At 35.4% G+C, this 27,034-nt stretch overlaps 2 protein-coding genes across 2 annotated transcripts; both read left to right on the plus strand.

Annotated features, from left to right (window-relative positions):
• Positions 1-1,124: 1,124 nt before the first annotated feature.
• Positions 1,125-9,041, plus strand: LOC144450572 (uncharacterized). The gene is made up of 7 exons (XM_078141215.1): positions 1,125-1,210; positions 5,743-6,072; positions 6,971-7,322; positions 7,702-7,747; positions 8,004-8,131; positions 8,568-8,731; positions 9,021-9,041. The coding sequence occupies exons 2-7, from the start codon at positions 5,821-5,823 to the stop codon at positions 9,039-9,041; spliced, it is 963 nt and encodes a 320-aa protein (XP_077997341.1). The 5' UTR covers positions 1,125-1,210; positions 5,743-5,820.
• Positions 9,042-11,957: 2,916 nt separating this feature from the next.
• Positions 11,958-20,489, plus strand: LOC144450574 (uncharacterized). The gene is made up of 9 exons (XM_078141216.1): positions 11,958-12,094; positions 12,483-12,564; positions 13,111-13,344; positions 14,376-14,753; positions 16,181-16,363; positions 18,525-18,721; positions 19,198-19,309; positions 19,819-19,916; positions 20,483-20,489. The coding sequence occupies exons 1-9, from the start codon at positions 11,958-11,960 to the stop codon at positions 20,487-20,489; spliced, it is 1,428 nt and encodes a 475-aa protein (XP_077997342.1).
• The last annotated feature ends 6,545 nt before the right edge of the window (positions 20,490-27,034 follow it).

Here is a 27,034-nt window from a genome sequence, read left to right on the forward strand (position 1 = left end):
TGGGATCCGCATCAAATCATGGCTGCCTGGTGACGTCACAGAGTTGAAGGGTTTCCCCGAAACATAAATAATGGAAGGTGAGCTAGGTGGTTTGTAAGGAACGACCCTTTAACTTATTGTATGTTTTAGGAAGCAGTGGAGACGTGGTTCGGCTGTTTGTGTTTGCTCGATCCTTTACACCCAGTTTACACTGACGAACTCCGTTCTGACATTTCTCGACAGATAATATGAAAACTGCAAAAAATACATATGACAAACAATATAAATTGATGTCTATTTCAAAAACCTTTGATATAGAATAACAATAATTGTTTTGCGGTATTCGCACGGGATTCGTAAACGGTCAAAATTAAGTATCTTGCGATATTCTTCCATCGCATCGTCTCATAATCTTCACATGTTTTTGGTTTGTTATTCACTTTTCGGAGTTTTTTAAAGGGGAAAATTATCACTGGTAAGCTCCCTAAAAAAATAGCAAGTCCGGGTTTTAGCCTAAAGAAGGAATTTAAATTAATTGAATAAAATAGCTTGAATAAGAATGACATGAAATGTGTTAAAATCTGATTACGTATAAATCTTTATTTCAAAACTTGTAACAAAACATTAAAAAGTTTGTTTGAAATACAATTTAGTGTGTGGGACAGTCTCATCATAGCTAAACTAAATAACAAAACTAAAAAAGTCGATCAAAATCTGGAAAGAAATTTAACCCCGTGATTTAACCCAATTTTCAAAAATATTTAGATCGTAAAACTGTAAAACGCATTTAGAAGATTCCTCTTATATTTACATGTATCATGCTAAGGCAAGCCTTCGTAGAAGTGTTGGGGAGTCGACTTGGGCGACTCGACCGCGCTGGTCCCTTTTAGTTTCTGCCATCTGATCATTGTTTAATAAACAATTATTTTTTTTAAAATTGAAAATATGAGAAAATTCATGCTTTAGAGAAAGGGAATTGAGGAGAGCCATTGAATCGGGGTTACGCGAGAGACTGTGATTGACCCCCCCCCCGGTAATCAACTACGGAAGTCTCCCTTACTACATGCTTCCTTTGTCGTGTGTTTGATTGGTTGTCTCAATGTGACGTCACACAGCCTGGCTGGTGAAGATCTCAAACGCTCAGCGTACCGCATGACATTTGTGTTGTCACTTCCGCGTTTGAATATACATCAAAATACGTCGTTAAAATGCAGTTTTACTAAAAAGTCAGGTACGTATATTTATAAATGTATCGTGTGTATTGATACGGGATCAATGTCAATTTCTTTGCATCCAAATATCAAACCATATCTTAGAATTTGTAACACCGACACTTCGCGTCGTCAACTTTAGGTTTTGATTGGCTGTGAGGTGGACGTTGGCCCTTTCCTCACACCTATTTAACTGGTTAGCGTGTTTTGCACGAACGGCAGAATTCGTACATGGTGTTTAGATTTATGACAGGTATCCATGGTTCACAAATGGCGTTTTCAGTCTGAAACACTAACTATTAATCTTGCACATTTACCGTAATGATTTTACGTTTTACGCACAGGCGTAAGGTTGCAGCTGGGGTCAGAATTTACGACAGGGGGGGGGGGAGCGGGGGAGAATGGGGGGGGGGGGGGAATGAATAAATTAAAGGGGGGGGGGGAATATTTTACTCATGATATGAACCAAATTAAACCTCAGCAGTTGTCGTTTGCCAAGTAAATTAAAAAAAATTCTCGCGGCTTCTTCACAATAACTTCTATAAAATATAAACCTAGGCTATATTCAGTGATGAGCCGGTTGACAGCCATGGGAATGTATTTGTGTATGTGTATATCTGTCTGTCTGTCTCTCTGTCTGTCTCTCTGTCTCTGTCTCTCTCTCTGTCTGTCTCTCTCTCTCTCTCTCTCTCTCTCTCTCTCTCTCTCTCTCTCTCTCTCTCTCTCTCTCTCTCTCTCTCTCTCTCTCTCTCTCTCTCTCTCCCCTTTGTACATTCATTTACCTCAGGAGCAGTCGTTTACCTTGTATTTTGCACAATTGTACACTTCATTTACCTACCATACATTTAATTATGAGGCAGTTAATAGAAAAGCGAATGTGTGTGTCTGCCAAAATATAAGTTAAAGTGCACAGTAGGTAATAGCCATACAGTTACATAATATTAATAATATATTGACTAGAGTAAAATTGGGGTATATTGAAGACAATTTTCAAGCAGTCTATGACTTTCGATATTATATATGGTTTGAAATTTTGGCCTCCTACAAGTGCTTACTGTGGGAGGGGGACACCTTCTCCCACACCCTCCCCACTATCTAGTTATCATGGGGGATGCTGTTTCTGCCCAGAATCAAGATTGAAAGAGTAAACCCTGCTAGCTATTAAAGTATCTCCAAGTACAGGTTACAGGTTAGAATGAGACCTTTTTCGCAAAGCCCTCGTATATTTGTTAAGAAATATCTCATTGCTATGTATGAATGTTTCAGTTGGGGGGCTGGGAATTTTTTTTTGACCAAAATAATTTCTACCCAGGACCCCTTGCCGTAAATTCTGATCCCAGCCTAATATGCTTCTATCAGAATATAATAAAATATCGATAATATGACGTGTTTATAAATGAAACCTATTATTTTCAAGAGTATAAAGAAGTTTATTTATACCTCCTGATATCAAAGTAAGGGAAATAGTTGAGAAAAAGATAACTTAAATTTTTTTTTATACGTTATGGGATCTCAAAGGTAATGGGTAAAAAACGTTACATATATAACATGGTGTTCTTTCAGAAGAAAGAACTATGTAGCTTGAAATCAGAAATAGTCCAAGCTGAGCTGCGTGCAATTTGGACTAGCTATCAGAGTACACATATGTGTGTATATATATATATATATATATATATATATATATATATATATATATATATATATATATATATATATATATATATATATATATATATATATATATATATATATATATATATATATATATATATACAATGTAGTTTTGAAACTACCAAACATTTACTGATTTCCTTGGCTTTTATTTCATTATTGTAAACACTTTATATTTCTGTAGTGCATTCATTATCTGCTACAACATTATTTTATGTATCATTATAATGTTGGTCAATTCAGATACATAACTGTGACAACATGTATACTGACATGCAGGACAGTTGACCAATAGAATATTTGAAAATACCATGGTAATATAATCTTTAGAAAGTCATATTTATTCCTTTGAAGACAAATGTTGTGGAAACTGGCACTTTATAAATTCTCTGATTGATTGATTGATTGATTGATTGATTGATTGATTGATTGAAGAAATCTTATGTAATGCTTATGGTGCCATTGATAAGATATGAGTAACACTATGACCCAGTTCAGATTATGATATAAATCAAGTGTGTAAAACAGTATTTGTCTGTCAGAGTTGGTCAAGAACTAACTAATTATCCTGTGTAATCCTTAGGATTCCACTACAGTTTAATTTGAGTACTACTACTACTACTACCAGGGATTGGGTCTCTGGTCTTTAATCTCTGCAGTTTTAGACTTCTGAAAACTTCTTTTACATATCATGCATGATTTTATATTGTCAGACTATGTGTGTCGCGATTTGCTGGTGAGGGTTGAATGACAGGCCATCTAGTTGTCATGTTTTATTAGCAGTGGTTGTAACATACATTTGTATGTTATACCCTGTACAGTAATGGCTGACACACTAGCAATGATTTATAACCAAAGCAAGCTTAGATTTAAATATGACACCAAATGGTCTTACAAATGGTGACTTTTCTATCTTTAATTGTGAACATCAGCAAGCATCATAGTTAGTGACAAGTTGCTGTTGACCTTTACATTAGTAGTACTAAAAAATTAAATGTGTATTGCGATTATTCCATAGTTGTATACCTCCTACATATTCTGTATTTCTGGTAGATTTGAATTCTGTTTTGGAATGTGTTCATTGTATGTTGCACAGATATGATGTGCCACAGCCACATATACAATGTACAGTATATATAGTTTCTTATGACACATCAAATTTTGGTAATGTCCTATCATCGACTCACAAAAACCCTGGTGTTTATCATTTTGACCACAACTAAATTCTTGGCTTTTCACAGTGGACCTAACACTCGATCCCATTTGTTTATTTTCCAACCTAAAAGCAAGTGAAAATTCCATGTAGTGTTTTTATAGGTAATATAATGTGTATGTATCACATTGTGTATGTATGTTTGAATTGATGATATAGCAAACTAGTGTAATGGACTGACAATTTTATGAAGTCAGAACAGTGAGAAAGAAGTATGGCTGCCTTGGTAATGATTAACTTGACCCAAACTTTACCACTACCAGACAGATGACCCTAGCAAAAATATACTACCAGTGCATGACCTTACAGAAATGGACTCCTTTCAGATGTTAATTATTACCTGGCAGTGTTTAGATACTACTTGTTTGGTACAGTCTCGGATCATTTCGTCCCAATTTCAACTCGTCCCTTTTCAACTTGCCCCATTCTTAACACACAATTTTTGTGCATCAGATTTCTGGGCTCATTTTTTGTTATATTTTTCAGTATCTGTTAACAATATAGGTCTGGTTTTCTTACCAAAACAAGGGAGGGATAAACCAAACTGAAAAGTCAGTGTATTTTATGTACGATGTTGTTTATGTCTTTAGTATTGTGATGTCTTTTTATAATTAAAATACTTGCACACGTAAATCATATTGCAAAGATCTGCAAATTACTTTCCTACATGATTTTGAAACAGTGGGACGAACTGAAATTGGGGCAAGTTGAAATTGGGGCGAGTTGATATGGGACGAGTTGAAATTGGGACGAAGTGAATTGCAATCGTTTGGTACTGGTGCATTGTAGTCTCTGATAGTAACACAAAATTTTGTTTGCAGTAGGTAAATGATTAGCTTGGTTCTCTTGTTCGTTGCTACACACCAGTAATTAGGGATACAGGAACGCCATTTGGTGTATCAAAAATTGCTGTACATCTGTGATACAACAACTTGGTATAGCATTAGCAGGTACAGTCAGTGTTTGGCAATGCTGTACTCATTTGTGTCATGGTCAGAAACATTTACCAGGGCAAACATAGATACTGGAACTATCAAATTAACTTAAGCCTTTCCAAATTCATTGTATGCATGACCAGGGTTCTGGGTGCTCTTTAATGAAAGGCAAAAATTTTTTGTTGTGGGTCAAAATGATAAAAACTCAAGGTTTTGTTGTGAGTCAAGGAAAGAGGAACACCAATTTTAATTTGGTGTGTCAAAAATAGCTGCAAGTCTGCGACAAATGTCAACTTTTCTTAGTTAGAGGGGACACTAGCTGTTTTAAATTCTTTTCTTCTTTGCAATACTACTTAATGCCCCTTATTTTTTATGGAACAAAACAAAACAATATGTGGACAGTGTTTCGTGTATGGGTCATGGTCACAACAGTTTGCCAGGGGCAAATATAGACCCTGGATCTGTCAAATCAGGCCAAAACATAATTCATATTGTATGTCACTGAGTGGTTATTACCTAGATGTCACTGAGGTGTATATTTGAGTATTAAAAATACCTAGAACACTGAGTCGGACATTTTTAACTCAGGATAAAAATCAACATTATGATCTACAAACGTGTCGCATTCATGTATGCACTGCACAATTACGTTTATTGTTACTTGTAGGAGAATGTATGGCAAATAATAACATTTGATTAACTACATTGATTCCTACAATTCATATTCTTACAGGTAAAGGGCATTTGCATCTAGCATTTTCATAATTTGGAATGTGATATGAGGTGACGGGTTTGTGATATAACTTAAAAGATGGCTGCCAGGATGGAGACTGATGATGATGGAGTGGAAGACACTGGGGATGCCGAGAACATACCAAGATATGCTTGTGGAGACTATAATTTGATACCATTGAACCTGACATCCAGATATGCACATAACTGGGGAACTTGGGAAGGAATTCGTGAATTTATACAGAACTGGCATGATGGTACTTATGATGCTAGTGATAATGAGGTCCAACTAAATCCACTGGCCAAAGAACAGACTGTCACCTTTCCTTGTGTAAGTAATGTACATAGTAATTGTGTTGTTTTTTAAGCATATCTGAACTGAGCATTTCAGTGCTATAAACATGGTGAGGTGTGTGTGTGTGTGTGTGTGTGTGTGTGTGCGTGCGTGCATGCCATGCACTGTGTGTAAAGTATGCATTTGTGTGTGTGTGTGCATGTGTTTATATATAATGTATATATGTACATGTATATATGTATGTATGAATGTGTGTATGTATGTATGTATGTATGTATGTATGTATGCATGTGTGTATGTATGTATGTATGTATGTATGTATGCATGTATGTATGTATGTATGTATGTATGTCATGTATGTGTATGTATGTATATGTATGTATGTATGAAATGTATGTATGCATGTATGTATATATGTATGTATGTATGTATATATGTATGTATGTATGTATGTGTGTATGTGTGTATGTATGTGTGTATGTGTGTATGTATGTATGTATGTATGTATGTATGTATGTATGTGTGTGTGTGTGTGTGTGTGTGTGTCTTTGTGTCTGTGTATGGGTAAAACATGATTGCAGTAAACCTTAGTAGACATGTGTTGTCAAATGACTTGGAGAATACAAATCCCATACTTTTTGTTTGAATGCATTCATGTTGTATAATAGGAATCATCTTTTCGTCTTTTTATTGACCTTCATAAAGATGAAAGTCACACCATGATAACTAAAATCGTCTTGGTCACTGTGACACATGATATATTGTATTTGCATCATCAAGATGATTCAGAAGCAATTTCAAATCAATCAATATCTATCATTATTTATACTCTCTCATTTCATAGGGCACTAAACATGTAAAACAGTAAATTAAATACCAGAGTTGCATTGTGTGGTTAATTGACTCATGAATACTCTCATTTTCTCTACTTCAGACTACTGAGGACGATGAAAAAGTGGTATATACAGCAAATGTTACGTTTGTTACGAATGTGCCAAAGCCCTATGGAACGCTGCACTATGATGTTGTAAATAAAAGACTCACCTTAGTCAACAAAGAGGTGTGTCTCCAGAAAAAAATACTGTTGCTAGGTTACTCATCCAAGTCAAAACACAAAGAGGTGATTGGTCAGTTTGGAGAAGGGCTGAAAATTGGTGCTCTTGCTCTGGTTAGACAAGGTCGTTATGTTACCATGGAAACTAATCAACAGCGATGGAAGTTTGCACTCCATCCGTATGAACAGTTTGGAGGAGAACTTGGATTGGTAGTTATAGAATCCAGGTCTGGTGAGTATACTACTCAAATTATCCTTGAAATAAAGTACTTGTGGAGTTTGCTGAAAATGTGGTTCAAATCTTGTTTTAGGATTTTTGCCACTCAGAAACAAATAGCATTAGCAAGTCTTAAACCAAAATTCCAAGCCAGCTACAAGCCAGTCACTCTAACTATTCAACAATCATGACAGCATGTAGACCTAGCCTACCTAGCCTAGGACTAACATTAACAGTAGACCCAACCCCTAGTAGGGAATTATTTCTTCAATGAGAGCCTGTCAAAATCTTTTTACATTTTTTTAATTATTGAGGTTTGAAAAAATAATTTTGAATAAGTTGTGATTTGTTTTCCTGAATTACTTAATTTTATGTTTATGTTTATGTTTATCAGAAAGAACCAACCAATCAGAGCACCAAGAGTTTGTCTTCCCTCCATGGTAAGTAATATCCACAGCATCCAAACATTGTAACAGAAAATAATATTAATTTGATATTTCCTCATGTAATGTGTCAAATACAGATATGGTTTGTTTATTAAATTATTGTATTTCTTTTATTATACTGCACGCAAGCCAAGTTGAATATGTCTGATCAAAAATATGGAATTGATACCCTGGTTGTTCTGCAACACTGTGGATCTATGTCATTGGTTCCAAGTTTACCAAAATTTACTTTGCTTTTCTTCTCCAACAGCCCTGTCAAGTTGGATGTAGCTGACACATCTGTTTCCATATCACCTGTCTCACCAGAGGAATTTAGAGAATGTAGAGAACGTTTTTTATTTCTGACTCCTCCAAAGCACTGTGTAACAACTGAACTTGGTATGTATATATGATAGTGTGATTTGTGTGTGTGTGTGTGTGTGTGTTTTATGGACCGAAGTTGTATGGCGGATGGGCCAGACTATAGGAGGGCCCATAAGCTGTAAAACCAAGGTCTGCAAAACCCATATCAGGGCCATTAAGTTTTTATCGTATACATGCATGTACTTATAGTGGCACAGAAACATCATTTAAAAGTGAAACCTTATTTTATGCTCAAAAATGTAAAGATATTGACAAAATAATCGAAACTTAAATACTGAGTGACCGGATATTGATGAGTGGACCATTTGCCATATTTGGGGAAAGTGTGCCAGGACTTGATACAGAACATTAGTGCATGTGTTTGGTGCTCACACTCACATTGAATTACATTGGAAGAAACACAGGTATATGATAATAGGTATGATAATCTCTTTTTGGTTCTTATTTTCAGGAACCCTTCTGCTTGATGAAATGTTTTCGGGTGACTTGTTCGTAAAAGGCACCTTCGTGGTCAATTTAAAAGACCAAAATTTGGTTACCGGTGTTAACTTTAGTGATGTAAAGCTAGACAGAGATAGAAACGCAGTCCAAGAAATGAGTGAAATTGACCACAAGGTAAAACTAAAAGTCTACTGTTTTAATCTTTATAAAATAAAACTCAATACTTGGTAGGTTGACTACAAGAAAAAGTTAAAGACCCATGTCACCTTAGGATGAAAATCTTGAGACGAATAACAGTTGTCTGACAAAGCTATAGAAACAGTTGCTCCAGAGCAAAAGAATAATCCTATATAATCCTTATGGCTACACTGATAAGATAATACTAATGTGAGAACTGGGATTGTGTCCCTGGACTTAAAGACTATGTTGAAAATTATCTTCTAAAAATTTTTCTATTTGGCAGTTTGTATATACAGAGTGGTGAGAACAAAGATTATAGTTAAGATTATTTCTACAAATTGTTGCATATTAATAATATATCTGTTTGTATTGTTATTGTCACAATTTGAAAAAATAATTCTAGTACATGTATGTTCAAATATTCTTCTGAACTTAAATGCTAGAATATGTGGACAACCATGATCTAACAAACAAACAAACTTGTCAAGCCTTAAACATCTCATGAGGATGCCTGCAGAATAGGCTTTTCCAAAATTTCCCATGGTGGCACTCTACTTCCTGTCTGTGTGTTTCTTGTGGGTATATATAGTATAGGTTACTTGGTTAATCATAAAGCACTGCTGCTTTCTTCGGTGTCTGAACAGCATGAAAATCATCCCTGATTTACACTTCTACAGAATACCAAGAGAAAAAGCTCTTAAGAAACAGTATTATGAGGTGATGATCCCCCAATTTGAGTGAGGGCGCTGTATTGTCAACTTCCTGTTTGCAGTCTACATAGCTTCTTTCAAATCTGTCACATTTAAAACTTGCAATGCATCAATTAATTATTTTGAGTTCAAAAACGAATATTTTTAGTGTATAAATTATGTTATAAATGTTGTCAACTATTTAAAGCATTTCTCCTTTTATGATAGGTTAGTTGCATGTGGCTTCGAGCTCTTGCAAAGAACACTAGGCCAAACGACCTAGCTGAAAGGTACTATAAGTTGCTGGTAAATAACCCGTAAGTATTGATAACCTCAATGCAATAATATCCCATTTGAAATGACTCACATTCCAAGAGGCAGTTTAACATCGTCATAAACCACAGACTGTTTTACAGTACTGTCTGAGATACACACCTTGATATTTTACAGTGTTATGTAATAGTTTCATATCATCATAAACCACTGTTTTACAGTACTGTCTGAGACACACCTTGATATTTTACAGTGTTATGTAATAGTTTCATATCATCATAAACCACTGTTTTACAGTACTGTCTGAGACACACCTTGATATTTTACAGTGTTATGTAATAGTTTCATATCATCATAAACCACACTGTTTTACAGTACTGTCTGAGACACACCTTGATATTTTACAGTGTTATGTAATAGTTTCATATCATCATAAACCACTGTTTTACAGTACTGTCTGAGACACACCTTGATATTTTAGTGTGTTATGTAATAGTTTCATATCATCATAAACCACAGACTGTTTTACAGTACTGTCTGATAGACACGCCTTGATATTTTAGTGTTATGTAATAGTTTCATATCATCATATACCACAGACTGTTTTACAGTACTGTCTGATAGATACGCCTTGATATTTTACAGTGTTATGTAAGAAATATAACTCTAGTTTGCAAGAATGGACATGTAGTTTTAATATGCTTTTCTGAATCGGTAATATTCATGATGAAGGCACTCTTTTTTTAAAGAAATCTTCTCTTCAAATTCCATAATCTTGTGTGTTTTATCTTCACTGAATGTCAGAGTAAATCCTTTTGGAATACACTTATTCATTGTAAATATGTCTGTTCACACCAAATCTGATAAAAAATAACATAAAAGTGCTCGGTAAGTTTGGCTGAGAATGGTGACAATTATGTCTGTTATTAAAACCAGGTTGGCGAAAGTCCATGAGGAACTTTGTAGGAGTCTGGTAGCTAGTAGTGGAGTTCCTTCAAGCTTGGTGTTATGTGTTCTTGTTCTGTTAATGGTGTAGTAGGTTATATTTTTCATTTGCTGGGCAATGATACATTGGATTAAAATCTGATGTGGTGAATACAGCTTGATTTCTTTATTTACCTCTATTTCCGTTGTTCAGTATTGTTTTTGTTATTTTGTTCCTGGAATGATCACCTTCTTCCCACCTCTGACCCTGTGTACTAGAAACTTGTTCAAATCACATGCTTTTGCGTCGCCAATCAGGCCGACCATTACGTTACAAGCTATGCACAGTGACATGCTGAAAGAAGTATGCATCAAGTCCAAACTTACTCCATCTGCAAGCAGAACTAAACTTGATACATGTATGGAAATAACCACAATTATAATATATAGATCACTATTACAGAATCTGTTTTCTCACTTTTTCCACCACAGAGAATGTCGTGATGTAAGGCATGCATCAAAATATGCTTTCACTGATAACTCACAAGAAGTAAAGTATGTTCCAAAGATGATGGCTGAAGAATTTCACAAGTAAGTGTAGTGCGTACGAGTTGATTTTTGTACCATGGTGAGAGAAGGTTAATTTATCAATTAAATGTAAATCAGTTTTAGGTTTGATGTAAACATAATTTAGATAAATGATATTTTGATGTAAAGTTTTAAGGAAGTGTCCAGCTGATATAATAATCCATTAGATTATCTTTATTGAGCATAAAAGCAGTCATAAAACAAATAACAAGTGTGCAATATGCTTGCTACCCCCTGTGGTTATGTTGTAGTTCTTGGACTGAGGATATTTGTGCTGTCTGCCATAGTGTTCACAATACATGTACCTTTTGTGGTTGCATTCACTGCACTGCAGGGTCATTTTTGTTTTGTTACATGAAATATAAAAAGGCTTCATTGATTTTTGCAATTTTACAGAGCTTTGATATCTCCATGCTTTTAATCACTTTGAGCATTTAGTTTAGAAAGGTACTACCACACATATCAGCTATCCAAAAAGTCGTAACTCTGTCATCACATAATGCTATTTATTTTGTAGATCCTGCTATCTTCATGCTTTGAAGTGTTTTGAGTACAGTAGGAAAAAATGAATATATCAAAAAAAAAAACCACTAGTGTTACATATATTGCTGTTTTTGTAGATACTACTATCACCATGCATCAAAGCACTTTGAGCATGAATGGCTTCTGAAAGCTTTTTACAGATATAAAAAGTAACATCTCTGAATGTCATTACATAATGCTATTTTATAGTTCCTGCTGTCACCATGCTTCAAAGGGCTTTGAGCACAGTGTGGGAAATCACTGAAGATATATACCAAAAAGTACATTCTGGCAAACCAGAGCTGTTATTTCTTCTGCTACACTTCAAAATAAAAGTGGGTGGCACATTAAGAACGGTGCTGTAAAACAGGCCATGGTTTGCGACAATGCAAAAAATAACAATGCTTTCATTACATTTTGCTGTTTTGTAGATCTCGCCATCATCACCATCATATTTCAAAGCTGGCTGTAGTACAAATATCACTATAGAATGCCTTTGCTCCATCCATGACAAGTCACTCTCGCCTCACCCTTGTTGCTTCAAGATCCATATAGCCAGGTACAAATAGCACAATGGACAATTTACTGAAATTTGATAAATATTGAATTGTAAAGAAAATCCAGTTATTTGCAGTATGTTTTTATATTATTTTCTCATCACAAATCTTAATTCTTATAATACCTGCAATATTTGTCTGATTGATTCCCGAACATATAATTCAAACCGTAAAATGTCTTCATATTCACAGAGCAAACCCGGACTATTTCCCAGTGCCTGATACCTATCCTAAAGATGCTCTCCCCAGCCTGCAAGATGAATTGGGCGTGTCGGTAGGTCAATATATATATGACAGTAGGAGAAACAATACAAACATACTTGTCATGCTTTCATAGTGTTACCCAATATTTAGGCTATTAATCAGCTACTTGCGCATTCTATTTTATGATAACTATTTGTGATAACTTAATCATGTACATAGAAACAACTAAGGCAATGACAAGATTTAATTTCATGTACGTAATACTTGAATGTATTTATTTTGCTTGAGTGCTTACACATTGGCTCCTGAATCCAAGAGAACTGGGAAAATACATCTTACCTTCTTGGGGGCTGAATGGTTCGCACGCACTTTGATTAACCAACCCGGTGCTGGCAGGGTGTGATTAAAAATTAACCAGATCTGTATATGAAGGGGGTGATGCTGAGTTTGACCTGATCGAAAAAAACAAAATTTCCCCTGAGCTCTCTGGTTTCCTCCTGCTTTTTAACACTAGCAGGCTGCCTTAATGTTGACCATATCTCAGTTTGCAACTTTGCTTTGGCCTTACAAAGTGTCATTATTATAAATGTATCTTAATTAATTTAATCCAACCCAGGTTTTTCCTTGCAATGAAGTCCTACTGGCTCTTCTTCACAAATCTGGACGGTATAAAACCCTTGAAGAAGCTAGGGCCGAGTTACAACCAGAACCACAAGCTGAGTATGCACCAGGTCCAGAACTGACTCCAGAACAAATGAGTGTATTACGACAAGCCATTCAAAATGCCCATATCGCAGATCCTGACTTAGAAGCAAATAAGATAGAGATCATCCACACACCAAATAATGAGGTAAGAGTAATCACATGGGGACCATCTTAGTAAATTTGATGAATAAAATATCATGATCCACAATATGCTTTGAGAAATTGAGTTGGAGAACTACAATAGACTAATACTGTGGGGAAATGCCACAGACAAAGAGATTGGATGGGAGGGGGGGGGGGGGTGGTGACGTGAAAAACTACCCATAACTATAAACTTGTACTGAGGCAAAAAGCCAAGTGACAAATGGGTTGTTGGATGGGAGGAGGGGGGGGGGGGGGGGGTGGGCTCAGTGGCCTAGACACATGGTGACAATTATGTAGTCTATGTGTGAAATGCCTATAAATATTCATGCGAGTGTGCCTCAAATTATTGTGTGATCAAGAACAAAACAAACTTTCAGGCTCATTTCACAGAGCTTATTGGTTCAATAACTGGACAACAAATGTTGTTTAATAGCTGCAGTACAATTTAAGCAATAAATATAATGTAACTTTAACAGTGGCCCACAGATTATCAGTTGTAAACATCTTAGTGTTTGAAAACTTATATGGAAATATGTCTTGATGAATGTTAAACCTTTATAATTTAAAGACCGAAACACAATATTTAGGATGTGTATTTAGTTAGAGTTACAGAAACCAAGTCATTAAAGGGTTAAAGATATATTATATATATATATCCAAATGTAAGTTGCACATCTTCTGGTGTAAAGTGCTCGATACGGATGAAGAGCTTGATAAATGAGTGAAAAAATAAGGTGATTTGGTTACTCGTTACATTCGCTTCTCCACTACAAATTTGTTTTGTATGGCCAGTATAGCTGGTCACACTCGTCAGGCGGGTGTGACAGTGATCTGACTCTCTCTCTCAGTTACATTTGAGATATACCGTATATATATATATATATATATATATATATATATATATATATATATATATATATATATATATATATATATATATATATATATATATATATATATATATATATATAATATAGATAATATAGATGTTGAGTACTGTAACTATACATTGTTACCTTTTTACAACAATAGAAACCACCAGCTCTCCAGGAAGGCAGACTTATTATCCCATCCTGGATGTTGGAAAAAGATGTTATGCACAAGCATGGTCAGTTATGCAAGAAACAAGGCTCCAGACATTGCTTCTGTCGCCAAATCCGTATTTGTAATGCCTTGCTATCATTAAGGAAGAGGGAAACTGGTGGCAAACCAGAACGCCATGCTAATGAGCATCCACCTGACCAGTCTCTCATGACCATTATTGCACACTTCACGCATGACGATGGTAAAAGAAAGGCACCATATTGTGTCCAAGTTCACCAATCTGGACAAGTTTTAGACCAAGGCAGTGTACATGCTGAATGCACAGTACAGGAGGAAGAACTGAGGAAGAAAATCAAAGAAAAAAAGGTATGTTTGACTTAAAAGTCTGTGTGAGTGATTGCATGATGTACATTGTATTGAGTTTTGAGTTTGGGTTTTTATTACCCATATAAGAATTAAAACTTTATAATTTGAAGTGTAAAGTACACAAAAGTTGATTGCCAGGTAATGAGAGTCAGACGTTGCAAAGTGACATAGTTACAAAATAGGTGGTAACTGATTTTAACATCTGGATATATAAGGGTGTGAATTTAACGTTTATGCTGGGTAGTCAGAATTAGCGAAGTAAAATGTGTCCAAGTGATTTCCATTGGACTATGAACAGACAATCACCCTACAGATTTGGTAGTCGAGATATGAAGTTTAGAATTTATGTGCCCTAGACTACTGCTGATTTGGTAATATTTGATAAGAAGTCAACATCATTGATTAAAAGTAATGGATTTCAAGCCCATCAACAACAATTAGAAATCACAGGGAGCATATCCAGCAGCAACATTATGAGAACAACCCAAAGTTATGATCATACAACATTAGTATGAATGCTATGTTATGGAGGATGTTGCCCCCAACAAATGCTTCAAAGCATACAGCGAACTTCACAAACATAATCGACACAAGAGCTACCACCACCGAGAATTTCAGAAGGAAAGATGACTAATACACCGTGTATTACCATTAGTCGGATCAGTAGATGTTTACACTCACGGCATAATGCGTTAATTTAGGCAAATAGTGAGTTTGTTCTAGCAAGCTAGTAATTAATGCAAAGCTGATAAACTCAGATAAGACATTGATATCAGGTAGGAAATAGAAAAAACAGTGAGAGGAAACAGTAAATAATATTAAAAATCCGGAAAATCGAGAGTACAAAATTGATTATTTGTCCTTTATCCTGTGGTTATGGATGCACCAAATGTACCACACCATGACTTTCCCACTCCAGGTTATCTAATAACACCAAATTGGTATAGATACTGAAAAGACAAGACAGCCATGTTGTATTGGCTTGAGACAAACTCAGAAGAGAATACTTTGGTCGCAGTGCATGCACAGACCCATGGTTGTTATGAACAGAGCTGAAACTTTCCATCTGTCCCATATCGCTGCCCACATTACACACTTGGCTGCCATCAATGGTACTGATCGACAGCCGTTAAGATTTCATCATGAACACTTTGCTGAATGCCTTGTTTTTACTACCTTGAACTGGACGCACTTACTGTTGACATCCTTCTTTCAAGGGTTTAGTGCCTATAATATGATCAAGCTAGGATGGGCAACTCTATTCAAGCAGTATAGCCTGACAATGGTAACTTTTATATGGAGCAGGTACCATTATTCTGTTTGCACCCAGTAAAGCACCTTGTTAAATAAGCTCTTTAATTGAACTAAAAAGATCACTAATATTAGAAGTATAATATTATATTTAATTGTTCCTTCTTATTTTACAGCTGGAATTTATGCAAAGTCAGAAAGATCACCAAGAAGAATTGGCCAGATTAAACCATGAGTGTGCTGTTGTTAGAAAAGATCTCATGAACAATATGGTTAGAGATTCTGTAACAGATCAGAAACTTGATGAGGTCAAAATCAAGTATGACAAACAGCTTGAAGAGTACAAGATAGGTGTACAAGTGAGTTGATTTCAAACTTATTTCATTTAATAAATGACATAGTACATCATTCATTTTTAGCCTTTGTTGACTTAAGGCCTGGGATAAACATCAAAATTCTCATGCACCTCATCTTACTATTCTTAGTCTACTAATTGTATTGAAGTTGATACAAATATTGAACACATATTGCCTGGCCATGAGGGCTATAGCACCCGTTTATTACACCCGAGGGACTGTGAGTTACCAGAATCACATGCTATTTCCCGAGGCCAAAGGCCAAGGGAAATAGCATGTGATTGTGGTAACTCACAGTCACGAGGGGGTAATGAACGGGTGCTATAGCTCGAATATAGGCCAGGCAATATGTGTTTTATAATATACCTCATGCTGTGAACTCGCGGTGACAGACGACATCGTCAGAAGCTGCCATTTTGACCTGCGGTGAATGCACGGTGGTCACGTGACCATGTAAAAGTTGATGGAACTATTTCCCTAGGGAAATAGTCATTCTATTTTCCTATCACGTGACTGATTCTAGCGAATCATGGCACAGCATTATCACTAGGTATATTATAAATTTAAATATGACACAATGGATGTCGACAAACAGCTTAGAGGGTCTAAGTGGCGTATGTAATGACACACTTAAAGGGGTGAAATCGTATGGCGGATAACACAAGATTGTTAATGATACACAAGATCACGGAAGAAAGAAACATCACGACATAGTGCTATTGTGTGAAGTCATGATGGGTGAATCGTTAGCATGACCGGCTTGGAATCTACAGGTTGTAGGTTCGAGCCCTGTTGCTGCCTGCTGTTTGTTTCTGAGTGGCTAAAGTCCTTGGGCAAGATTTGAACCACGAATGTGCCTCAGTCAACCCAGCAGTATATTTAGCCCTTATGGAAATGGTCTATAGTATTCCTAAAAGATTATTCCTATAAGATCTTTTAGTATTTTGGCCCCTTTCTTAAAGGAATACTTTACAGTTCCTATAGGAATTAGGATAGTCCTAAAGGAATCTTTTAGGACAGTCCTATAGGAACGATCAGTCCTGTAGGAATCCTACAGGAATATTACAGGTCTTAGGAATCCTATAAGAATACTCTAGACCATTTCCGTAAGGGAGGGACCTGGTAGGATGTAGGTTGCAATGTGAAGGCTTTAATCCTATGCGCTGAAATGGCTGCAATGGATTGTATGCTCCCCGGGGAGTTGAGGAAGACTAAAGGGCCATTGTGCCGTTCTCATCCGAGCCTGGGGTAATAATTGTAAAGCGCTTTGAGCACGGTGTGGGAAAGCGCTATGTAAGAACCCAACAACATCATTATTGTAATATTGTGCAAAGAGATGAAGTTAATTTCAAGACAAATGATGCACAATCATACTTTTGAAGATGACATGACGCATTGAATTGTGTTTAATACTAGTATCTTGGATTAGACTCAACACATCAAAAGTTTCATGACACACTTGCATTATTTTCAACAGGAGGTGTCAAGTTTGATTGCTTGTCAAATTTAACATTACTGGCAAAAAAATTGCAATAAGTGTCAAATTTGTCATGCCACTAATCTGATAATTAGATTAGCCACATGAGAAGTTTGATGTTTATTTACCTATAGGAGAATGAAGACTTTTCGAAGCTTCTCTGAAACCCTTACAGTTTGCTCTCCCAAGAATTTGTTCATAATAGAGCTTGATTGAGGCAGGTTAAATACTAAATAGAGACAAAAAAAGCACATTTAGGGTTTTTTGGCTTTCTCTTGATATCATTTTTACAATAATAGAGCATCAACTGAGAACACTACATGAACTTATGAAAGTAAATCTGAAAATTTCTCTGAAAAAAGGCCACACAGCAGATGGAATAATAGTCTTGTGACTTTTTTTGATAATTTGTCCTGCAAACTGGGCATCTGCTGAAATGCCTACCAGATGTAAACATGTATGGAAATCTTATTGTGAAAATGTTTTTATTAGCCAAAATTCAGTAGTACAAATTGTGGTATTTATGGTAATTAGACCAGTTAGAGTTAAACTTATGACCTAGTGTGTGTGTGTGTGTGTGTGTGTGTTTTCCTATTTTCTCCAGTACTTGTCCCAATCCCTATACTATACATCATATAAACTTGAATTTCATGACATTTTCCTTCAAATATGTTATTGTTGAAATAGGGACAACTGCAAGACAAAGACATGAAGATCAAAGAGAAGGATGACATACTACTACAGGCAAGAAGGGATCTCATTCACAAAGAGACAATGCTGGAGAGACAGGCTCAAAATATGGAACAATTTTCCAAGAGTAAAGATCATCGACATATAATATTAGTTGAAAAAGTCACCCACTACAAAGCAGTGCTTGAGCAGAAGTAAGCTTTTTACAAATTGTAAATTAATTATTTTTAGCACAACTGGACACTGATGAGGTAGTTAAAAGGGGCTTTTGTCATCACAAAATTTTGGGAGTGTGTGTGTGTGTGTGTGTGTGTGTGTGTCTGTCTGTCTGTCTGTCTTTCTCTGTGGGTCTGTGTATGTGTGTGTTACTGCATGTGTCTCTCTCTGGGTCTATTTGTGTGTGTCGGTATCAGTCTGTGTCTGTGTCTCTTAATGTGGATCTGTGTGTGTGTTTGAGTGTGTGAATGAAGTAAAGTCAAAAACTGACTGAGTGATCATCTTTGGTATTTCGTATTTGTGCCCCTTTAAATATGGAGGAATGTTGAGAGTGCGTACACATGTTTGACTGTGCATAAACAATATGTGCATGTATTGTTTACATTCACCTAATATATATATTTATTCAAATGATGGCATATGATATCCATTGACATTATCTTCATTTGTGTAGGGCTGCTGAAGTTCAGAGAATGCAAACAGATGTGAGGAAGACTAAATCATTTGCCCAGTCGTTATGCAAAGAGGTCGCTCTAAAATGTAATGAAATATGTTCAGAACTTGAGGTAAGCCCATTCATTAATTTATTGGAGGAAAATTGCAACAATTTTGACAAAAAATATTAACATGATTTTATCTTTTTTGGTATAATGTATTGTAATTGGGTTTTATAAATTCTTACTTATTGAAGGGGGATATGTATTGGACTGTATATGAACATATATGCATTAGGTGAACACTCATGAATATTTATCTGTAGTTCATACACCCTCAGGAATCATGAATATTCATTGTTTATCTTAAGCAAATGCCAAGTTCATGGAGACAATAGTGAACCACTGAGAACAAGGAAGGTGAAATAGAGTTTCAATTTGGTGTTTCTTGGCAATCGAAAATTTAGGAGATGTGAAACCATGAAATGACCCTCCGTGGGCTCATTTAAGAAAGGAAAACACTTTCAAGGTTCTTTCAACTAAATTTGACTTTCTACATGTACTCGTAATATGTATATGTAACAGTGAATACCTGATTTGTCATTGAAGTAGTACTAACATAACACTTTGTTTGCTTTCAGGGACAAACCTACCTTTGCTCAAGATGCAAAAAGTCAAAGAAATCTCACATATTTTTCCCGTGTCATCACTACAAGTTTTGTGAAAAATGTGCCACTGAGTATGTTTCAAAAAGATGTCCTGTTTCAGGCTGCAAAAAGACAATTACTTCTGCAAAAAAAATATATGAATAGTGACCAAGATGATTACTGTTGGAACATTTCCACAAGGTTGTTGTTGTAAGAAAGCCATTATAAATGTCTTTTGATGCAACTCAAAATTAAAATCTTGTTGATATCAATTTAATACCAATTATGCAATAGCTCAGAGACTTTGTTATCAGACTTGACAATGCTATAAGTACATGTATAAGTCTAATATCAAAGGCCCGAGACCTACTAAGTGGAGAAATTTGTGCTGAGTTTGAAATTCCCACCAAAAAAGATGTGTAAATCCAGTTGGAGCTCTCAGACTGGCATACACTGATGGTCATATTGAATCCCCTTGTAATTTACATTGGGAAGCAAGGGGTGGAATTGCACTGTAAACAAACACAATCAAACGAATTGAATATTAATGGGTATTTGACATTGAACTTTGCAAATTCAACGTTTATGGTAGATGCTTGAACAGATGTATAAGCTCTCAGCTTATAAAATTATGTTGTGTTTATCTGTTAAAATATAGTACTTGATGAATAACAACTGTTTGAACAAAATAGTAAATTACAAGCTACTTTCAATATTTGATAGATTGCCAACACTCTGACCCTTACAAATTCCATTTCCATATGCATAGCTGGAAGTTTATCACTTGAGGCGGGGTGCTTCGGGTGAACATTGTCAAGCGTGAAAGCTCTGAGTCTCTGGGCTCAATATATGCATTGTACAAGTAGAACATGACAAAAAGTAAAAGTAGCCATTTTAACAAGTTAATGGAGAAGTTTAGATACACATTAGAATGCATACGCATACAGTAGCATTACCTTGCAGGCATACACGTAATGACACATACAAAGTTGTGTTCATGTGAAAAACATTGGAATGTGCATGTGCACGTACATTGGCATCTCCTGTTCAGAAGGCCAAACTCTAAACATGTCGGTGTTTTTACCCCAACTACCCAAACGGAAAAGCGAACGATTAGTTTACAGTAATACTTCCGAACTTTGATATAAAAAATACAACAGTTAGAAGAAAAATGACAAAAACGTAACACATATTCACAGTTATGTGTAAACCACCATTTTGACATAGCATCATCTGATACAGAATGCATGGATTGCTTCAAATAACATGACTTTGGCACTACGCATATATAGAACACAAGTAAATATGCCTTGCTAATATGCCAATCTCTCAAACGTGTCTTCCTTAGCATGTACAATGTTACTCTTAGTGTAATATGCTTGTAGTTTGCATCCACAACACCATGTGTGTATAAACAGTAGAAAATTTAAACTAAAAAAAATGTTTTCACAAATTTTTTTTAAATTGACATCAGATGTTATCACTCAAAGCAGATGTGTGATATTATATAGTAGAAAGTTTTGTAGTGGACGGCAGTTTTTTGTGCTGGTTATTTTAGATGAATGTCGAGCGGGGCCGTCCTCTGCCAACCACCATGAGGAGGTCACAGGATATAAAGTAAAATTTGTTTTTATCAAATGATAAGAATGTGCAATATAAAATAGATGCCAAAGAAATGTGCTTTGTAGATACTTAAATAGTTACAAAATATAGCTGTAACAAATTACTAGTCAAGCTTGTTCTTGCCATCTGGTGCCTTCTAAACTTGGCTTAAAGAGTATAAGGTGATGTGTTATTTTTTTAAGCCATCCCCAAACTAAAAGATACCTATATACACATTTTTTAAAAATCTCCCCAGTTCTTTGTTAATAATTGTATGTTCTGTAGTTCATCCCCTTTTCAAAAGTTTAGTACATATGAATACGCAGACATTCTTTATGCCAAAATTTTACTTTGAATTTTGTATATTAAGTGTGATATTATGACTGTCATAGTATTACTCTAACGAAATTACTGACAGAAATGTGTCATTTTATTTTGGAGTACATGTATCTTCTACTTAGGCCTAAAATAAATTGTTTGGTTCCAGTTACCCGACCCCACATTGTTTTTTCACTGCCAACCCTAAACTTTTTTTTACGGACTAAAGAAAAAATAATAAAATTGTGAAGCATCAGAGTCACCAGAAATAGTGGATGCAGAAACTGACTTCAATTTAAAAAAACAATATAAGACTGTTCTTCCAATCTGTAATGACTGTATATCTGATGAGAAGAAACCAATACCATAGAGACCATATGGAAAACAGTGGAAAACATAACTACCTGAACTAGACCGTCACATATGAAAAAAATATATATATAAAAAATAAAATAAAAATTCTACCTACCCCACCTATTCTAAAATTGAGCATAATCAGAACCACACACTCGTTTTTGTTTGGCCATATTGTGAAAGATTCAGTTATCGCCCTTTTGAAAACTGCCATCCAAAATTTGTTTTATACTTAAAAGTGCCAATTTTTTGTTTTCCATAAAGAATTTAAAAGATTGTAATACAGTGAAAGTTCTGTGTAGCAGTACTTTACACTATTAATTTTTTTTTTCTAGCATGCCTGTCAAACAACAGAATGTATTGGTTTGCATATTATCACATGTAACAATCTATAATGATATCAGGTGCTGTATTTACTACTGAGATGTTGATAAATTTACTGCTAATTATACAGTGCTGGCCAGGGGTTCTGTTGAGTATTTTAATGTGTTTACTATGTTTTTACATTGTATGGATCGTAGTTCTGTGACCACTACAATTTTCACCAGTATATACGTACCATATATAAACGTTATCAATGTCACACCTGTGAACGTTCATTTAGGGGAGAGGAGCAGGGTTTTGGCCTAAGTGAACAAAGTTCATTTCTTGAGCTCATGGGACAATGTATGACCGTCCCTTAGTAATGCATACTTCCATTCACGTATGACCTATGCATAGTATTATTAACTTTTTCATTGAAAATCACACTTGATATTCATAAGTTTTGACCCAAGTTGTAATATTTGATTCAGATCTGAAAGATGATTAACAACATGCAGTACTTTGTGTGAGCAAGTGTTGTAGCCTTAAGTGCTGGTACTTAAATACATTTAGTACAACCTACAAGCTTCATTTTCCAAAGCAAGCAACTAGTGTGTTAGTAAATTTCATGTCAATTTAAGGACAGTACATAGATTTTCTTACATCTTCTTTCTGACTTTAAGACATCGGTCATAGACCATATTAGTATGGACACGTGGTATATTTTAGATAGTTGTGTGGTAACTTTGGTGAATGGAAAAAAAAAACATTTTGTAAGGTGTTGCTTTGCTTTGAACTGCCTTTGAATCTTTGAAATTATGAGATTGAAAATATTTAATGACAAAAAGTTGATACGTGATGGCCTTAAAGTGTCCATATGGGTGAGGGTTGGGTATTTATTATGGATTTTTAATTTTTAAACAATTTTATCATGGCTTCCTACTTGAAAAATCAATATGAAATAACATTGACCAAGTCTGTGTTTGTAACTCGATACATTGCAAAAAGCTAAAAAATGTGTAAAAAAGTTTGTTATTGTATGTACAATGACAAACACTTTACATTTTTATCAGTCTTTTACAATGTATTGAGTTACAAACAAAGACTTAGTATATGTAAATACTCAAATCCTCATCCATATGGATACTTTAAGCTCAATTTATACATTATTTATGATGTATGATTTTATGATTGCTCAGAGTAAAATGGATTATTTTTTTATAATACTGAAATATCAGGGAATTCTTGTTTTGTATAATTTGTTTTCATGATAAATAAATAGAAAAGACATTTTTTCAGCTTTCATATCTGTTGTGTTCATTATTAGTAATGTCAATCCCCTCCCTACACATACCTACACACACTCACGCATACATACATACATACATACATACATACATACATACATACATGCATACATACATACATACATATATGCACACACACACACACGTTTTCATGTATACATGCATACATACATACATACATACATGTACATACACACACACGTATACATACATACAGACATACATACATACATACATACATACATACATACATACATACATGACGCTTAGGCAAAGATTATGTTCTATGAAAATCTTCTTGATTTAGCTCTTGTTCCGGGAAAGGTCTTTGTCAAATCACATTTCTTCTGAAATAGCGTATAATGATATAAAAACGAAATTTTCAATGATTGAACATTAAAGTGTGCCTTGTGGAATAGCAAAACTTGTTCCCAACCAAAAGGTTTTTATCAAGCGCTTCGATTCACCAAATACTTGTCGAAACAATTTTTCAAATCATATTGTACAGTAAATTTTATCTCCCATGATGTGTCATATGAATACTGTAGGTGTTAGACGTATCTTCAATGTGTTTGTTCTTTACGTGCAAGGCGAGCCTGGGGGAAGGGGCGGGGCGGGGGTTGGGGTGCAACTCTAGAATGCATTAGATGTAGTAAATGCATTAAATGGTTTAAATTCAAGCTACCGGAACATCGATCGCCGATAAATAGAATGTATTTCGTTTAACTCTAGAATGTATAAATGCAAGCTACCCGGACCATCGCCGAGAAATAGTCTAAGAATATATTTCGTGCAACTCTAGAATGTAATACATGTATTAAATGTAGAATGTATTAAATGTATTAAATGGAAGCTACCCGGACCATCGCCGAGAAATAGAATGTATTTCGTGCAACTCTAGAATATATTAAATGTATTAAATGGAAGCTACCCGGACCATCGCCGAGAAATAGAATGTATTTCGTGCAACTCTAGAATATATTAAATGTCTTAAATGCAAGCTATCCGGACCATCGCCGAGAAACATAATGTATTTCGTGCAACTCTAGAATGTATTAAATGGATTAAATGTATTAAATGCAAGCTCCTCAACCGTCTCCGTATATTAAATGTATTTCGTGCAAATGTGTATGTAAAATAGTCAAGTACTGCTGGTCATACTCATAGCTAATTCTTTAGAACATGGAGGTAGAACCAACTGCAGTCTTTCTTCCTAAATTATTTAATTGAATGACGCAAATTTCAGAAGGCAGGATCTTCTTGAAAGACTGAGCTTTTTCAAGCTCGCTTTTTCCACTCACTGGTAAAACTCAAGACGAAATATTATTGAAATAAAATGTGTCCATGATGGATTGGAGCGTGATGTGAGGGCGCAAACTTTTCTCATGTTTCCGGGAAAAACCCCTACGTCATCAACACCAAAACAACGGCCGACAACTTGGGACGCCGTACGGCGACAACAGCTAGTGTCTGTGTTATAGGCTGTAACCGACTGTAAACTTGGTGAAAGGTAAGATATTACACTCCTTTGTTGCTTTGGAAACAATGCAATGCTTACTCAAGTTACTGGGTCGATTGCAACGACAATATTATGTCGGCACTTGCAAGCGAATGCCGTTTCGCACAAATTCCACAATGCTTTACAATGGCGTTTCGACTGAGAGGTCATCTGAGGTCACACATTTTGGGACTCGAGATCCCCGGGATCGTCTGCAACGGTTTTTATTGACATCTTGCAGACACAACCGTTGTTTAACGAGTGGAATTCTGACAGTTACACTATGCAAAGGGAAGTGTAGCATATCACAATACTTTACAAAAGACACTGTCGCCATCCGAAAACAAAATAATAGTTTGCTTGTTGGACTTCGACCGACCATACCCGATTGGTACGTACGGTACGGGTATGGCAACCATGTTTGATTTTGAGTGCAATTTTGTATGACCATAATCATATCGAGATGAGGGCGACTAGTGAACTTCCTATGATTTCTAAAAAGGTCAAGTGAAGGAATAACGTCAGTTGGTTTAATTTTGCAATGCCATAGAAAATGTTAATTTGTGGAGAAAATTTCGAACAAAGGGTTAATTATCAAGTTTATAATTACAGGCTTAGCCACTTCGTTAGTTGTGTTTATGAAAACAAACAAACAAACAAACAAAAACAACATATGAACAAACAAACAACATATAAACACTGACAAACATAAATAACAGGGTAAATACAAACGAATATCAACATTGTTTCTATGCAACAAGAATGACAATATGTTTTCCTACATGTGAAGTTTTTTTTGGCCTGAATGAATAAAGCTCATTTATTGAGCTTGTATTACATTGTGTGACATTGTCCATCCATACAGTAGCTGGGTAAAATCTAGTTGTGAGTTTTGAAGTCTATCAAAGTTCACCATTAAAATCATGATTACAGTTTAGGAAGTTCTAAGTTTATATTTGTTTTATACAAATCTAGTTTAGCCAACCCTCCAACCCCACCTCCCCACCCCCAACACTTTGTCATTAAGGTTCCAAAATCACAGCAAAATACATCGAATATAATTCTAATTTCTCTCTTTTTCATAGGTTTCTTTATAACATTTATAATGGCAAGTAGATATGACGATGACACTGAACCAATGGACACGGAAACATCACTGATTGTCCAAGGTTCACAATATGCTGAATTTGTTGATTCTATAGAATCAGTAGAGATGCATCGTTCACACATTCATAATTATCAATATAGGCCATTGCTTGGTCCTGAAGGCAAATCAAACATAGTGTTATTGAACCTGACTGAACAGTATGCACAGTCTTGGAGTGTATGGGAAGGAGTGAGAGAATTTGTACAGAATTGGCATGATGGAATCTGTGATGAAATGGAAAGAACTGCCCAGAAAACTAATTCATTCTGTAGGTACCATAAGAAAGAATTTGAACTAGTAAGTATTTACTTAATCTCAAATCATACCATCAAACTGGTATCAGTCAAAGCCATGCAGTTATACTCCCTTCCGACTCTTCCCCATTGTGTCGACTGTGCTCTCAATTTCATTTAACAGAATCTTTTTCACTTAATGTGTCACTTTTTACACAAAGTCTGAGAACATGTCTGCATACTGTTAATCCATAAAAGAAACTGTCTGCTAAAACTTTAACCAATCCTCAGCTTGTTAATCATTTCTATAGCACTGTCCTCAAAATGCAACCACTATGTTCTACAGTTTAAATGTTATTTTGAGTTTTCCATGACCTTCAGTATGTGTTTTGAGGTGGCTATATTTATAGGTTTGAATCTCTTTATTTAACAGATCATTGACAATGAA

The sequence above is a fragment of the Glandiceps talaboti genome, chromosome 20 (genome assembly GCF_964340395.1).
Source record: "Glandiceps talaboti chromosome 20, keGlaTala1.1, whole genome shotgun sequence".
Lineage (NCBI taxonomy): Eukaryota > Metazoa > Hemichordata > Enteropneusta > Spengelidae > Glandiceps > Glandiceps talaboti.

What these genes read in the sequence shown, in the direction of transcription:
- LOC144450572 (XM_078141215.1), top strand. Translation starts at nt 5,821, where the DNA reads ATGGCTGCCAGGATGGAGACTGATGATGATGGAGTGGAAGACACTGGG. An exon ending in GAGTTTGTCTTCCCTCCATG is followed by an intron (nt 7,748 to 8,003) that starts GTAAGTAATATC and finishes CTTCTCCAACAG; the next exon opens with CCCTGTCAAGTTGGATGTAG. An exon ending in CTGTGTAACAACTGAACTTG is followed by an intron (nt 8,132 to 8,567) that starts GTATGTATATAT and finishes TCTTATTTTCAG; the next exon opens with GAACCCTTCTGCTTGATGAA.
- LOC144450574 (XM_078141216.1), top strand. Translation starts at nt 11,958, where the DNA reads ATGCTTCAAAGGGCTTTGAGCACAGTGTGGGAAATCACTGAAGATATA. An exon ending in AAGATGAATTGGGCGTGTCG is followed by an intron (nt 12,565 to 13,110) that starts GTAGGTCAATAT and finishes AATCCAACCCAG; the next exon opens with GTTTTTCCTTGCAATGAAGT. An exon ending in TCCACACACCAAATAATGAG is followed by an intron (nt 13,345 to 14,375) that starts GTAAGAGTAATC and finishes TTACAACAATAG; the next exon opens with AAACCACCAGCTCTCCAGGA.